The sequence below is a fragment of the Typopeltis vanoorti genome, chromosome 24 (assembly GCF_054136105.1).
Source record: "Typopeltis vanoorti isolate ZY-2024b chromosome 24, IOZ_Tvanoo_1.0, whole genome shotgun sequence".
Classification (NCBI taxonomy): domain Eukaryota; kingdom Metazoa; phylum Arthropoda; class Arachnida; order Uropygi; family Thelyphonidae; genus Typopeltis; species Typopeltis vanoorti.
In genome coordinates, this window is record NC_143572.1 from 76,220,981 (window position 1) to 76,238,653 (window position 17,673).

The following is a 17,673-nucleotide window of genomic DNA, read 5'->3' on the forward strand; positions in this document are numbered from 1 at the left end:
GAAAGGCAGCAGGAGTAGATGATATTCGACAAGAAATGCTGAAGTATGGTGGTATAAGAGTCTTACAGTGGCTGCACTGCATAGTTCAGAAAGCCTGGAGAGAAGGACGAATTCCCGATGATTGGAGTAGAGCTCTCATAGTACCCATATATAAAAAGGGAAATAAAACTGAATGTGAGAATTACAGAGGTATTTCCCTACTGAGTGTTCCTGGCAAGATCTATGCAAGTATACTTCAGAAACGGTTGAGAAGAATTGTGGAAGAAAAGCTTGGTGAAGAACAAGCTGGATTCAGGCCAAATAGAGGCTGTCAGGATCAGATCTTCACTTTACAACAAATAGTCGAGAAAGCATGGAAATATAACAAAAATCTGTATTTAAGTTTGGTCGATTTGGAAAAGGCATATGACAAGGTGCCAAGAGAGAAGCTATTCAATACGCTGCAGTTATATGGTGTCAATGGGGCATTATATCAAGCAATACTTAGTCTTTATTTGAGTTGTAAGTCAGCAGTTAGAATTGAAGGAAGTACAGGAATATGGTTTAATGTTAAATCTGGTGTGAGACAAGGATGTATATTATCCCCTCTGTTATTCATTATCTATATGGATCACATTATGAAGGAAAGTGGTATTAAACATGATATCAAAATTGGAGATGTTAATGTCAGCTCCTTTCTATATGCGGACGATGTTATACTTATCAATAAATCCACTATAAGTCTGCAAGATTCTCTGACTAAATTGAATAGCTGTTGTAATAGATATGGTATGAAGGTCAGCAATAAAAAGACAAAGACAATGAAAATAGGCAGAATCATTGAAAATGTCAACTGTGTTGTGAATGGAGACCCTACGGAACAAGTACTACTTAATCACGATTTTTACTGAAGATGGTAAATTAAATATAGAAATAGACAACAGAATCAGCAAAGCTGGTATGGTGGGAAGTCAATTGAATAAATTCATACGGAATAAGAGAGAAATTAGTCTGAACACTAAATTAGCTGTATACAAGACAGTGTTCAAACCAGTTTTAACTTATGGATCTGAGAGCTGGATCAGAAGTAAAACCCTTGACCAAAGACTAGAGATCGTAGATATGAGAGTCCTGAGAAAGATTATAAGCATGAACAGATGGCATCAATGGCAATATCATATTAAAAACTAGGATATTAGGAAAGAACTTGACATTGTCAGCATCCAGGAATGCGTTAGCAGAGCTAATCTCAGATGGTATGGTCACTTAAACAGAATGGGCGAGGAAAGATTAGCAAAACAAGTGTTCTCTGCCAGGTTGGCAGCTAAACGATCCAGAGGAAGACCAAGATATAGGTGGATTGATACGGTATAAAGTGCCTTAGACAATAGAAATATAAGATCTGATAATGTTGGAGTCTTGACGAGTAACAGACTGAATTGGAGGAAAATTGTAGATAGGAAGTTAGTAATGATGTAATTTTTTTCATGTGGTACTATCGTATCCTGTACACCCCTTGAGGGTACATTACGGGGAATTTGATGATGACTTCCTTCTCAGCCTCACCATCCTCTTTCATTGTTGAACCTAAGTATCTAAATTCACTGACCTTCCTGATGATATTTCCTTCCAGCTCCAGATCTGTCTCCTGGCTGCCATCCACTTTGGAATACATATACTCGGTCTTACTTCTGCTCAGTCTCATACCTCTCTCTTCCAGTACTTTCCTCCAACTATCCAGTTTGGCTGCCACTTCTTCTCTTCATTCTGCACACAGCACGATGTCATCTGCATACAACATAGTCCAAATTGCATCTTCTCTCACTTCCTCCGTCACCACCTCCATCACTCACAATATTAAACAGGAACAGACTTAATGCTGACCCTTGATGCAAGCCAACTGTCACTGGAAAACTTTCTGTCTCTCCCAGGCAGTTTGAACTCGTCTTCACATTTCTGTACATATCCTGCACCAATCTGATATATTTCTCCAGTACCTTCTTCTCCCTCATACACCTCCAGACTTCTTGCCTTGGCACTCTATCATACGCTTACTCCAGATCAATAAATACTAGATGTAGCTCCCGCTGCTTTTCTGGAAACATTTCCATTATCTGTCGTACCCCAAAAATAGCATCTGTCGTCGATCGACCAGACAAGAAGCCAAATTGCTCTTTTGCAATCTCTACCTATTTCCTCATTCTTCCATCAAGAACCCTCCTCTAGGATTTTCATTGTATGGGACATCAACTTTATTCCTCTGTAATTCTTACAGTCTTGTGCATCCCCTTTACTCTTGTAGATGGGGACAAGAGTACTTTCCCTCCATTCCTCAGGTATATTTTCCTGTTGACAAACTTTTATTAACAGGTCCCACAGCAGGTCAATTCCTTCTTCCCCCAGTGCCTTCCATGCCTCCACTGAGATCCTGTCAGGGCCGACTGATTTTCCATTCTTCATCCTCTTTATGGCTTCCTTCACTTCCACTCTACTAATGTTCTGACATCCCCTCATAAGGCTCCCCATCTTCTCTGTGAGTCCTTGCATTTTCTTCATTCAAAAGCCATTCCAAGTATATTCTCCATCTGTTTCTTATATTCACATCCCTCCTTAATACCCTTCCTCCAGTCTTTGATCTGCCTCACATGTATAACATCCTCTGATGCCTTATTTCTACATTTTGTCAATTGATAAATCTTTCTCTGTCCTTCCTTTGTTTCTAATTTACTATAAAGGTCTTGATATACCATGGCCTTCACCTGTGCAACAACTCTCTTGGCTTCTCGCTTTTTCTCTCTGTCCTCTTCCACTCTTGACTCATCCCACTTCTGCTTTGCCTTCCTCTTAGCCATTACTGCTTCTTGTACATCATTATTCTACCACCAACCCTCCTTCTGCTCTCTAATCTTTCCAGATGTTTCACCAATCACCTCAACTGCACAGCTTAGAATTACTTTTGAATTATGTCTCCACTATTCTTGTACAGTTTCTAATCCATCCGAAATCCTCTTTAACACTGACTGCCTGAGGGAAGATGTGTGACCAGTGTATCCAGGAAAGGAAGCGAGTTCTGATTTTCAATTTCAATAGTTAATTGTATGTGCTCATGTTGTTTGTTCAGGTGGCTAAGGAAAGTGTTTAATGTTTGGTGGCTGTGTGGCCAGATGACAAAAATATTGTCAACATATCTAAGCCAAACTGTAGGTTTTAAAGTAAAGGAATCTAGAGCATGTTGCTTAAAAGCTTCCATATAAAAGTTAGCAATTGTGTGTGTGTATGGGGGGGGGGGGAATAGTGATGAGCCCATGACCGTACCTTCTTTTTGTAGGTAAAAATTATTTTGCCACACAAAGTAACCAGAACATATTATGTGGGCAAGGAGCCGTAATGTCGGGCAGAAATTTGTTTTGTAAGAGAAGAATTGTGTCACTAATTTGGACATTTGTGAAAAGATCAGAAACATTAAAACTGACTAATAAATCATCTGTGTGTTCTTTATATAGGAGGGGGAAATGACCTACCAACTCCTTGAGTGTTGATGATAATTTCTTGGCTAGGTGATAATTAGGACTGTCTGTACCCTCAACTATCAGCCATAGCGGAATGTTATGTTTGTGTACCATATATTCTGGGAGAGTGGGCATAATGGAGTATTAGTTTTTTAACAGTGGCCAACGGCCAAGAAGTGACCGACTTAAGTAAAACTACTGGCCTGACCTCTGGTGGTCAGGCCAACAGTTTTAACGGTTGACCAAATTAATGTAACTTCAGCATACCATTACCACGTAGATTGTAGTGCAGCATGTTTCTTTGTATATATGAGTATACTCCAGATGATGACCATAATGTGAAGGTCAAAATGTCTACTGATTATTTTGGTTTATATTAAACTGAAGGTTTACTCTAACACAGTAGTTGTTTCCATAATTTTTGAAGATGTATCTAGATTTTGGAAATCTTTCAAGAAAACAATTGGTTAAATGTAAGTATTACCCGTAACCAACTGCTTTCAATAACTTGGTTATATTTTATAAATGGGTGATGAGTATTGGATGAAAAAGATGCTTATAGTGATTTTTCTGGAATTTGCTAAAGATTTGATAGAATACCACATGACAATCTACTACCAAAAGTGACAGAATGAGAATAGATGGCCAGTTGGTAGCATGATTATGGGGATGAATGGCTTTTATAGCCAGAGAGATGTGTGAAGGTGCGATGCACCAAAAAAAAAAAAAAAAAAAGACAAGTAGGATGCCACTGATTTCTGTTCTAGCACCAATGTTGTTTAATTTATAAACTGATACTATAGTTCAAGGGTTGATGGATATTCAAATTGCTTGCTGATGATGCTAAATTAAAAAGAGCAATGTCAGGAAGCTCTGGTGTGATGTTTAAAAAAGCAAATCTAAGTTGGTGCATTGAGCTGAAGAATGCAGATGTCACTTTAAGTCTCATTCATATCAGCTATTGATGTTTTTTCTCTTTATTTTATTATTTTTTTTGCCATTGAATCATCTCTTGCATTTTATGTTCATTATACCTTGTTATACCATCATGAAGCTCATAACATTTATTAACATGCCCAATATCAGCATTCTACCTCATCTGAACTGGTTTTTGATTTGAGACTAACATCAGTTAGTCTCAAATCAAAATATGTCAAAAATAAAGTTTTATTTTATATTTTGGTGTCTGTGTGTGCACAACATCCAAAATTTGTTATACTCCAGGAGTTGGAAGGAGTGAGGGACCCGGTGTATAATAGGGAATTGAATTCAGGGGACACATTGCAAAAGTTGTAAAGGTAACCCCAGAAAACTGCTGATATAATGTGAAGGATGTGGACAAAGTGGTGACAGTTCTACTGAATAAGCACAAATCAAGATATCTGAATTTTTATGCAGATATCTGATCAGTTATGTATATGAGCAATATGGAAGAGAGAGAGGAATGCAGAGGTGGACTCACTCTCATGACTCTAGAATGTTTAGTATGAGGACAGATTAAATTAATATGATTTGAAGAGCTTGGTACACAAGATGAGAAAAGGAGTGATGTGATTGATCTATGTGATGTAAGTTGGTGAGAGACTTTATCAGGTGCTGAAAGAATTAGAGATCACCCATGAAAACTGTACAAAGGTAATATGAATATGGAAATAAAAAGGAGATTTTTTCTACATGGCAAGTGGTGAATGAATGTTCATTCACCACTTGCCATGTAGAAAAAATTGCCATTCAGAGTGAGTTCTCCAAAACTGAATGCCGAGGTACCATAGGGTACTTTCACGTAAGATAAGATTCAACAGGTATTGTGGTCTGTGAGTGCTTGGCTTTTCACAATGAGTCTTCTCACTCTAATTTGAGTAGGTAGTAAGTTTTTTGCATTTGACTTTAATAATATCTGCTTAGAGAAGCTATTCAATACGCTGCAGTTATATGGTGTCAATGGGGCATTATATCAAGCAATACTTAGTCTTTATTTGAGTTGTAAGTCAGCAGTTAGAATTGAAGGAAGTATTGGAAGATGGTTTAATGTTAAATCTGGTGTGAGGCAAGGATGTACATTATCCCCTCTGTTATTCATTATCTATATGGATCACATTATGAAGGAATGTGGTATTAAACCTGATATCAAAATTGGAGATGTTAATGTCAGCTCTTTGCTTTATGCGGATGATGTTATACTTCTAAATAAATCCGCTACAAGTCTGCAAGATTCTCTGACTAAATTGAATAGCTGTTGTAATAGATATGGTATGAAGGTCAGCAATAAAAAGACAAAGACAATGAAAATAGGCAGAATCATTGAAAATGTCAACTGTGTTGTGAATGGAGAACCTGTGGAACAAGTAAAACATTTCAGCTACTTAGGCACGATTTTTACTGAAGATGGTAAATTAAATATAGAAATAGACAACAGAATCAGCAAAGCTGGTATGGTGGGAAGTCAATTGAATAAATTCATATGGAATAAAAAAGAAATTAGTCGGAACACTAAATTAGCTGTGTACAAGACAGTGTTCAAACCAGTTTTAACTTATGGATCTGAGAGCTGGGTCAGAAGTAAAACACTTGACCAAAGACTAGAGACCGCAGATATGAGAGTCCTGAGAAAGATTAGAGGTGTGAACAGATGGCATCAATGGCAATATCAAATTAAAAACGAGGATATTAGGAAAGAACTTGACATTGTCAGCATCCAGGAATGTGTTAGCAGAGCTAATCTCAGGTGGTATGGTCACTTAAATAGAATGGGAAAGGAAAGATTAGCAAAACAAGTGTTCTCTGCCAGGTTGACAGGAAAATGACCCAGAGGAAGACCAAGATATAGGTGGATTGATACGGTACAAAGTGCCTTAGATGATAGAAATATAAGATCTGATAATGTTGGAGTCTTGACAACTAACAGACTGATTTGGAGGAAAATTGTAGATAGGAAGTTAGTAATGATGTAATTTTTTCATGTAGTACTGTCATATCCTGTACACCCCTTGAGGGTACATGGCAGGAATTTGATGATGATGATGATAATATCTGCTTTGAAACTTGTTGATTTTTTTTAAAAAAAGTTGTTACTGGTTGTATGGAGGAGTAAGAAGCTGTTGTTTTTCGCTTAAACTACTGAAAGTATGCTGAAATTTTTTTATCTTTAGCACACTTGTTGGAGAATCAGGGCTCAAGTGTGTGTGTGTGTGTGTGTGTTGGGGGGGGGGTCAAGTTAGCAAGTATAATGAAGGCCCTCATCCCAGCAAGGATTACTTCAGTTATTTGGCTGAAGCAGAAATAGTAATTAGATCAAGAAAAAGATAGAAATTCTTCCAGGTTAGCATGCTTCAGGTATATGCATGCATCTGAATGTAAGATTGACCAAGAAATAGTGCACGGTGTTTAGAGAATGAGAAGGATTACCTGGTATTCTGATATGCAAACGAAGAATTTGTTAGATCATTACCAAGGACAAATAGTCCAGGTTCCTTTCTAGCATGATCTGTGAAATTATTATTATTATTCAGGCCTGCATGGAGTCAAAAGACTCATCGTGGGAGGTCTTTCCTAGGAAACACAAAGTCTATCATACCACTCCTTGAACTCATTGACTGTTCTTACTCTCACCACTCTATCAGGCAATGCATTCCATGGTTCAACCACCCTCCATGCAAAGAAACTACTCCTCACCCTCTTACTCACAGCTTCCTTTTGCAACTTCGAGGGATGGCCCCTTGTCATTGCTGCTTCCCACTATTCCACCAAGCGAAAGAACTCCCCAGTGTCAACCCTGTAACTACCTCTCAACAGTTTAAAAGTCTCAATCATATCACCCCCTCCTTCTATCTTTCTATCTACCAAACTGTGCAGTCTACATTCCCTCAGCTGATCCTTATAACTAACATTGTACAGTCCTGAAACCATCTTTGTTATATGCCTCTGTATCCTTTCCACAGTTAATTTATCCCCTTCAAATCCTGGAGACCAAATTTGAGAACAATAGTCTAAGTGTGGTCTGATCAGGGTCTTAAAGAATGGAACAATAACTGATCTCTGCAGGTCAGTGTCCTTCTCAGTATTGCAGCAATCCCCTGGATTACCTTCACCACCTTTGCAATATGTTTTCTGAATTTCAGATTTCTATCAATCACCTGCCCCCCTAGATATCTTGTCTCCCCTACTTCCTCCAATACAGCTCCTCCAATCAAGTATGCAGCCTCCCATCGATGTATCCCAAACTTCAAGACTTTACATTTTGCTGCATTAAATCAACACCCCCATTCATTTGCCCATCTGTCTAGTTTATTCAAATCCTCTTGCAGGGCTGCCACATCTGCACTATTACTTCCCAACTTCACATCATCTGCAAACAACTGAATATCCCCCTGCAATCCATTGACAATGTCACTGATATAAAGGTTAAACAATAAAACAAAAATGTTAGAGAAGAGAAACCCTAGAAACTGTGTAAGGGAGATTTTTTTTTGTATTATAAGTGTGATGAATGAAATGCACTGCACAGTAGGTAGTGAATGCTCTAAAACTGAATATTTGTAAGACAAAGTACAGTAGCTATTGTGGCCTGTGCATCTGGCCTCCTGCAACAAGTCTCAACTGCATGGAAACCTGGAAATAAGAAATTGCAGAACTTTTTTTTTATTAGGTATTCAGAATTTTATGCAATACAAGAGATATGTGTGAGGGTGGGAGAAGTTTACAAAGGTTATAATGAATTTTGAATAAACTACTATCTTATTGGCATAATAATGTATGTTTCTCTTAAACATCATCAAAATAGTTAAAACATATTTTGATGATTGTAAGGATGTGCACCATTGCTAAAAAATAGTAATAACAGTAAAGAATTTATAATATGATAACATTGGAATCTATCAACATTATAAAAAATCTATAAATTATTTTTTTAATAACATAAAATTAGGACACTACAGAAATAAAATACGGATACCTGCAGATTTGTTTCTAGTTCTGAAATTTTCTGTTGTAAATTCACACTCAATGCCCTAGAGGATGAAAGTGCCAACTCCACTTCAGCCAGTCTATAATGAACAAACAGAAGGCTTTACTTAAAACTTCAAAACTTAGTTATAACTAATTCACATCATATAAATTTTTTCCTAACTCTGAAAAAATAAAATTCTAAGAATGTTTCCTTTTCACAGTACAGCACTACAAATTACACCTTCCTACAACAAAAGATTTTAACTACTGGATATTCCTAAGTCTATGGAAAATAGATTAATTCGTTGTCAGACCCCCCACCATACTCCCCCTAATGGGGGAGTGGGAGAGAAATACACCATATTATTTACTTTACTTTACATATTTTACTATTGTATAACACACTAAATTACAAAACATACTATTGTATACACAATACATACAATTTATTGAGCCTTAGATGTTGGAAGGGAGTCTTCTTTATCCTGTTCTACCTCTTCTTGTCTTCTCTTTGCTTGAACAGGAATGAGGAACTGATCAAGGGTGGGCTGTCTCTCACCTCTTTTTCAAGATGGTTTTGAAGTGATGTATGATGGTGTTGTTGAACAAATCTGCCATTCTACTCACATCAGCAGTGCTGGGATGCCATTCCAAACAAACAGACTGCACCTTCTCCCAATGGAATAAAACTTCTTTAATGGAAGCCGTTGGTATCGGCCCTTTTTCCCTGCTATCCTCTTCTTCGGGTGAAATTCCTCTTTCCTCTCTCCTTTGTTTGCTGTTTGCAGAGTGCTCTGAGTTCTTCCATGGTCAGTTCATCATCGTGATCCTCCACAAGCTCTTCTACATCAGCCTCTTCTATATCGAGATTCTCTGCGGGTGAAATGATCTCTCACATGGCTGCAGCTGCTTGGTCTGCACTGTTGTCATCCTGAGAAAAATTAGGAACAAGTTTCTTCCACGATGCACAAAGGGTTCTCTGTGTCACTCCATCCCAGGCAGTTTTAATAAAGGAAATGGCATGGAGAATGTTGAATTCGATCTTCCAGAAATCCTTCAGTGTCTTATCAAAAGAGTGAGTCATGTCTAAAAGCCATGAGAACAAAGCCTCGGTATAAAGTTTTTTAAAACACGCAATCACTTCTTGATCCATGGGTTGGATCAGTGATGTCATGTTTGGAGGCAAGAACTGGACTTTGATGAAGCCAAAGTCAATTTCAAGAATGTCCTCTAAGTCTTGAGGGTGGGCACTAGCATTTCAAGGATCGGCAGTGCTTTCAAAGGCAAATTGTTGTCAGTGAGGATCTTCTTCAGGCTCAGGGCAATCACCTCAAAAATCCAATCTTTGAAAACTTGCTGGTCTACCCAACAAGTTGCATTGGATTTCCACATCACTGGCAGTTTGGACTTAATGATTTTCTTCCCAAAGCACTGAGGATTTTCTGAGTGGTAGATCAGAAGTGGCTTCAGTTTAAAGTCTCCGCTTGCATTTGCTGGCAATAACAAGGTAAGCCTATCTTTCATAGGCTTATGTCCTGGAAGCTTCACTTCTTCTTGCGTGATGTAAGTTTGATTTGGTAAGCGCTTCCAAAATAACCCATTTTCATCCCCATTAAAAATTAGCTGTAGCAGGTAGCCTTCCTTCCTGAATAAATCTTCAAATATTTTCACAAACTTTTCTGCAGCCTCTTTATCTGCACTAGCAGCTCCCCCCTGTCTGAGATTATGGATGCCTGTTCTACCTTGGAATCTGAGAAACCAGCCTCGACTTGCTTTGAATTCCTCAGTTTGATTTGAAATACATCCTGGAGTTTTCTTTTGCAATTCTTCAAAAATTAACCTAGCCTTCTCACAGATCATTGCCCTAAGTTACTGGATCTCCCTTCATCTGTCTTGCTCTAATCCAGGTGATAAGCAGCTTTTTCATCCCTTCATTGATTGAAGATCTATTCTTGTCAGAAATCTTCACTGCACCAGCAGACACCCTAGCACTCATAATCTTCTCTCTCTCTGTTGCCAAAAAGTAGCCACAGTTGACCTAGGAATGCCATACTCTTGAGCTACATCTGTAATTGTTCTAACTTTCTGCACTTTATCTACAATTTCTTTCTTCTTCTCTATGCTCAACCAAGTGTGCTTCTTTCCTGATTATTCCTCTGTTCACTTCTCTTTGAATCCATTCTTAAATTTCACTCAAAAAGCACCACTGTACTTTTTTTTTTTCTTGGATATCACATCCACATGATGCACAATGTATGCCTGCAGTTTCTCAGCATTTGGATCATTAGTGGTGCTCCACAAGGCCTTAGACAGGGATACTTTAATTTTGATCAACCTGTGTGTGTGCATGTGCACGCAAGGATACACAAATGCACTGCTTGTAAAGAAGTCAGTGGACACCACAGGGTGAGGAACAAACAGTTCATTGCACCTGCCTTAATCAGATGTATGACATCCTTTTGCTGTGATGACTACAGCAATCCTAAGCATACTATCCACAAGCATACAATAGCAATCAATGGGAATTTTGGATCATTCTTCCTATAGGGATGTAATAAGGTCATGGATTGTTGTGAGGCAGACGTCCCTCGACCTCACCCGACACTCCACTTCATCCCACAGATGTTGAAAAAGGCTAAGATCAGAGGTCTGTGGTGGCCAGTCAAATATGGTGACATTCATATCCACAAACCATGCAGTTACAGCAGCAGCCTTATGACACAGTGCATTGTCTTGCTGAAAGAGACAATGGTCAGTTCCATAGAAATGCCACAAAAGTAGAAGCAATGTATTGTCCAGAATGTTTAGATTCCTCTCAGAGTTCAATGTTCATGGCACTTCTGTTTGTGGTTCATCAGACTGCCCCCTCCGAATTTCATAATTGGAGCTGTGCACTCTGGTAAGACATTCACCAGGAATGTGCCACACCCGTCAATCTGCATGGTAGACAGTGTAGCGGGATTCATCACTCCATAACACAGCTTTCCAAGCTTCCACATCTAACTGCATGCACTCGTTGCACCACTGAAGACTACTCTGCATGCTGGTTTGAGTAACATGTGGCTTGCACACTGCAGTCTACCATGGAAACCCATGAACCTCAGTTCGGCATGTTTTTGTGCAGATTCATGTTCCAGTCGATGCCTGGAACTGTGCATTCAATGTGTCAGCTGACAAATGGTAGTTTTTACATATTATCCATTGTAGCACCTTACGGTCATGTTCAGTGAGTGTGGTGAGTTGTCCATTGTAGGTAGCATTTGCAGTTGATTCCCTGCACTTCCATCTCAGTATGGTATCACTGATTATTGACATGGAATGGCCCAATTTGTCAACAGTTTGCCAGACAGGCTTGCAACATGCCATCCTATCACAATGCCTCTTTCAATTCCTTTCTTGCAGCCATTTCACCCAGACACAGTTACACTAACTTGGGAGCAACATATTCCTCCAGTTTATACTGGCCACAAACACGCGACTAGTTACATGGCACAATGCAGCACTTTGCCCATGGGAACGTCCATTAACTTCTTTCCAAGTAGTGTGTATATATATATATATGAATACTGTAGGAGTGAAGCCTCAGCTTTGTCATTGCGTGCTCTCTCTTCAGCTGACCCATAAAACACTTTGCAAATGAGACATCAAGTGTTATGGGATAAATGGAATTATTATATGGCTGTAATAAAATCAGTTTAATTCTTTATCCAAGTGTAAGCAAACAAAGTTTGCACCTGAAGTATCTTCAAGGACTGAGGCAACTCGTGGTAATGGTGGACCAAGCTCTCATCACTCTTTGTTTTAGTATCACCCATAATGCAAAGCACATCTCCTTGTGAAGATGTATAATGCTATGCACTAAGGGAAGGGCCACTACCCAGACCAGTTTCGACCTTTATTGAGGTCTCGTAAGTGGGAGCCAGACCCAAAGGTGGTGATACCAAGTTGGAAGCAATGGAGAAGTCATATTTACCTATACAAGTTATATAAAGTGTCTCATCTTATTATTAAATTACTCTGGATTTAGAGAATGATGTTGGAAGTTTTTTTCCCACTTGGTTAGACTATAATAAATTTAGTTTGATCATTTATCCAAGTGTAAGCAAACAAAGTTTGTACCTGAAGTATCTTCAAGACTAGGTAAATATGACTTCTCCATTGATTCCACCTTGGTATCATCACCTCTGGGTCTAGCTCCCACTGACGAGACCTCAATAAAGGTCGAAACCAGTCTGGCTAGCGGCCCTTCCCTTAATGCATAGCATTATACATTATACAGTGATACCTCCACAAGGAGATGTGCTTTGCATTATGGGAGATACTGAGACAAGGAGTGATGAGAGTTTGGTCCACCTTTACCAAGTTGCCTCAGTCCTGAAGATACTTCAGACACAAACTTTGTTTGCTTACACTTGGATAAAGGATTAAACTAAATTTATTATAGCCTAACCAAGTGGGGAAAAAAAACTTCCAATATTATATGGCTGCTATGACACAACAGAGAGAAAAATCTGGAAGTATTTAGAACAAGTGCATATAAATGCATAAACACACACAACACACAATTAGAAATATTTTAGAATAACATCAGTCTCTTCTATAACTACATAATGGTTGTCACCTTTGTTAGTCCTTTCTATTTTGTCTAGTAGTTTGTATGTTTACACCTGAAGAAATCCTAAGCAATCAGGATGAAACATCATATTGTTAATTAACATGAATGTTATCTTATTCCAGTGTTCCACCTTATAAACTCTTAATTATATAGTGTGTGTGTATATCAATTCTATATGGAATTGCAAAACTAATAACACAAATATGCTGCATTTAAGTAAGGATTAAAGGAAAAAGAACACATGCTTTTTGAAAAGCTGAAAGTTGTAGTTGTTTGGGTAAACTTCATGATGCAGACCATTCAAGAGAAGAGGTAGACGGGATGAAAGAGAAAGACAAAGCCAGTTTTAGCAGATTTCCAGGGAGAATGTAAAAATATGCATGTTGAATAGTTACTGCTCATGTTTTAATAAGCTTACTATTAAAACCAGAAGAATAATGGGTGTCAGTTCAGTGAAGAACATGCTATCACCCTCGTTTATACGAGGGACGTCCAGAAAGTAAGTTCTCTTTTTAAATATTTTCACTGCAGCGCTGCGATCACAATGGTGTGCATGCGTGCTGAGTTTGTCGATTCCTTAGCAAGCCATTGGTGCCATTTTCAGACATTCTCGCACTGCGTATGCTTCTTGGTGTGTGTTTATAATGTCTAAGAAAATCGAATCACCCACTGCATGTGAAATTAGGCCAGTTATCCATTTCTTGAATGCGAGGAACGTTAAAGCAGCTGAAATTCATCAGCAAATTATTGAGGTTTATGGAGAACACACGAGTGATTCAATGGTACGAAGATGGGTAAGACTTTTTAATGAAGGAAGGAACAGGTATGCACGATGATGAACAGAGTAGGCGACCATCTTTAGTGACCGACGATTTAGTGCAGTCAGTTAAAAAGAAGTTCGATAGAATAGGGGATTCACTATCACGTCACTCTCGCTGTAATTTCCAGAAGTTTCACATTCATGTCTTCGTGAAATTGTGTCAGAGAAACTGAATTATCAGAAATTGCATGCATGCTGGGTGCAGAAGCTACTTACAGAACAACACAAAGTGAATCAGCTGGGCAGTGCGTTGGAATTTTTCACATGCTACCACGAGAATGGAGATGCTTTCCTGAGCAGACTTGTCACCAGGGACAAGACTTGGGTGTAGCACGCAGCAACCCCTGAATCCAAACAACAGTCCATGGAGTGGAGGCATACCTCATCACCAGTCAAGATAAAATTGAAGATAACTGTTTCCACTCGGAAAATCATGTGCACTGTGTTTTGGGACAGACAAGGAATTTTGCTGGTAGACTTCTTGGGTCAAGACTCCACAATCAACACAAGTATGTACTGCCAAACCCTTAAGAAACCGCATCATGCTATCCAGAATAAACGATGTGACATGATTACCAGGGGCATTGTTTTGATTCATGATAATGCCCACCCACACACAGCCAGCATAACACAACAACTTCTCACCACTGTTACAATGTATATCTTTACTTTAAATTCACTCTCGTGTTTCTCATGTAACAATATAGATAAGACCTTCTCCGATAACACGTGACGGCCCTAGGTTACAAGAGAATTGGCTCTGGGAGGAGTCAATCCAGATGTCTCAGGGTCCTGAGATCAACTTCTCAAGAAATCCTAAGATATTTATTTTTGAAACTGTGCCTCCTAGGAGTAAGAAATTTTGTAAGTTACATTAAGAGAGAAATGATCTCAGGAAAGAACACCCTTTCTGTTATCCTAAGTTTGCAGACGGGATGGAGATGGAGATTATTCCCTAACTTCCCGCTGAGGTTCTTATTAATCTTTTTATAAGCGGTGCATCAGATTCCAACACAGAGACAACTTGATTAGGTTAAAGAAAACAAAAATTTAATGAGCAATATATTATACACACACAGATTAGAATATTAGACTCTAGCTGGGCCCAATCATTCCATACTAAACATTATCAATGACATTAAACAAACAATTCCTTCTGCACAGCTAGATATATATGGTAATGCTCAGTTCTGTACTGAAAGCTAACAGGCTATCTTGTGCATCAGCACTATCATCAGCATTATCATTATCAATAACATTAATCAATAATTCCCTGCTACACAGCTAAATACATATGGTAATGCCCAGTTCTACAATGAATGCTAACAGACTATCTTGTGCATCAGCACTATTATCAGCATTATCGTTATCAATAACATTAATCAATAAATCCTTGCTACACAGCTAAATACGTATGGTAATGCTCAGCTCTACGCTGGATGCTAACATACTATCTTGTGTGTCAGCATTATCATTAAATTATTACAAATTCTCAGTAGCAATATCATTTAATTCTCTAAGCTAATCTTCGAAACCACATTTTAGTTATCTCAACATTCTCCTAATCATTACAACAACTTAGCGCTGCTAAGAAACTATAACATTTTATCATTCAGGGTCCTTATCTTCTAATCGTTACAGTCCTGTCTTAAGATATCAATTCTTTCTCTTTAACTTAATCACTTAACCATGTTCCTTTCATCCACAGCTAGCAATGAAAATTTTCTACTTATCTATCTCCATTGTCATCTTGTTGGGAAGTGGTCCTCTTTAATGGAATGTCCCTTTTTCTTTCCTCAGCTGAGAACAGTGGCTCTCCTGGCTGTCGACAGTCCTGAATCTTCGTACGACGGGTGTATGGCTCCTCCTTTTATGGATGACTGGCTCGGCGGCAGATCTACGGGATTTCGGGTATACTGTCTCCACTTATGCATCATCCAACCAGCTCCAGAGTGGAGGCTCTGCCACCTTTGTTCAACCTACGACCTCAGGAAACTCAATGTGACTCGATCCAGGAACCAGAGAGCAAACAGGGTGCTCCTGACCTTTTTATTTCCCCCTGGTCACGGGAATTCCCATACTCTACGATATTCTCATAACATTCAAATCCTTACTCACATGGGTCAAACGTCATAACAGCCACCTTCTCTTCTTACCCCTCTCCTGCACGTTGGTGTGCGATCGCCAGGGCGAACTGTCCTTCTCATATTACTACTCTGGGACTTTGGGTGACACTCCCTTTCGAATTCCACGCAAGTTATGCCGTAATAGTCTGAAAGCTTGACTGATCCCACCCAAGCAGAAGGGTGTGACAAAATTGCCATATGTAACTCATAGTGAACAAAGATGACAGGACCCTTACCTTGATTGATGCTGGTATTGGGCTGACAAATGCATTTCACATAGATAACTTAATTATAACAAAATACAATGCAAATCATACAATTTTCAGACATTTACTCAGTTATAGATAGCTTGCTGATAGCATAATATAATGTGAATTAAATAATGTCTGATACACTTATTCAGTTATATAGTAACATAATTAGCAAGAAAAACTGTACGGTATGGAACTTGGACATATTTACAAGGTTACACTACAGTATACTCAGAGACAAACACATATATCTAATCAATTTCTCTAGTTCTTATTGTTAAATTATGAATAGATTGGAATTTCTATATTTTCAATCAATCACAATTTAACACCACCTTTGGCTGGGAACAATTCCATCATTCCCCATATAGTCCTGATATCACTACAAGCGACTTTCACCTGTTCAAACATCTGAAATCTTTCCTTGATGGCTGGCGGTTTCAAGATGACGAGGTCAAAGAAGCAGCCAATATGTGGTTTGTGTCACAGGCAGCAACTTTCTATGATGAAGGTATACAATTCTTGGTACCCCATTATGATAAGAACAATGGGGTACCAAGCCTGAACAATGGTGGAAATTATGTAGAAAAGTAGTGAAAGATGTCTACTTTAATTTCCAATAAAGTTTTTTTTGTAAGTATATTTTTGTTTTAAAAACAAGACTTTTTGTAGTTATGAGACCATAGGTACTTTATTATTCCATATATTAGTATAATCCCACCTACTAGTTTCGCTAGCAACTGTCTAGCTTTATCAAGGCTGAATGGTACACACAAAAAATATGAGAGAATACAGAAACGTTGCTAACTGTTAGGCAGTTAAGTTTGAAACTATGCGTGACAATGTGTGCATGTGTTGAGAAGCTTCAGTCAGCCATGGATATGTTGTATGCACACGCGTTACATGATTTTTCGCATATTGTAGTTCCGTTAAATTCTGTGAGTTGATTAAGTTTTTCCATATCTCTTTCAGTAAGGCACCCTGATTTCTGTTGAGGTTGTTACGTGTTCTTAATACCACTGCCGCTTCCTTGAAAATTCTCTAACTGTAATCATCATCTAAATACAGCATAGAGCTATTTTCCCAGTCAATTGCATGGTTGGAAGTTGCAAAGTGATGTGCTAAGCCTGAGAAGACTATCCTGTTGTGATTGACATCCCTAACATGCTCCTTCTGTCTGATTTCCAGGCTTCTTGAAGTTTGCCCAATATATGAAGGCTGCACACACATGGAATTCTATAAACACCTGGATATGGAAAAACTTAATCAACTCACTCAGTTTAACGGAACTACAATTCGCAAAAAATCATGCAACACGTATCCATGATACTGACTGAAGCTTCTCAACACATGCACACATTGTCACGCATAAAAACTTAACTGCCTAACAGTTAGCAACGGTTCTGTATTCTCTCATATTTTTTGTGTG

The 17,673-nt window shown here is 38.6% G+C and overlaps 1 protein-coding gene across 1 annotated transcript in view; it reads right to left on the reverse strand.

The window, feature by feature from the left end:
• Atg16 (Autophagy-related 16) overlaps positions 1 to 17,673 on the reverse strand; it is a 307,774-nt gene that overhangs the window by 223,207 nt on the left and 66,894 nt on the right. The window contains exon 5 of the mRNA XM_090413611.1: positions 8,440 to 8,530. Within this exon, the coding sequence (XP_090269737.1) occupies positions 8,440 to 8,530 (91 nt within the window). The remainder of the gene's footprint in view (positions 1 to 8,439; positions 8,531 to 17,673) is intronic.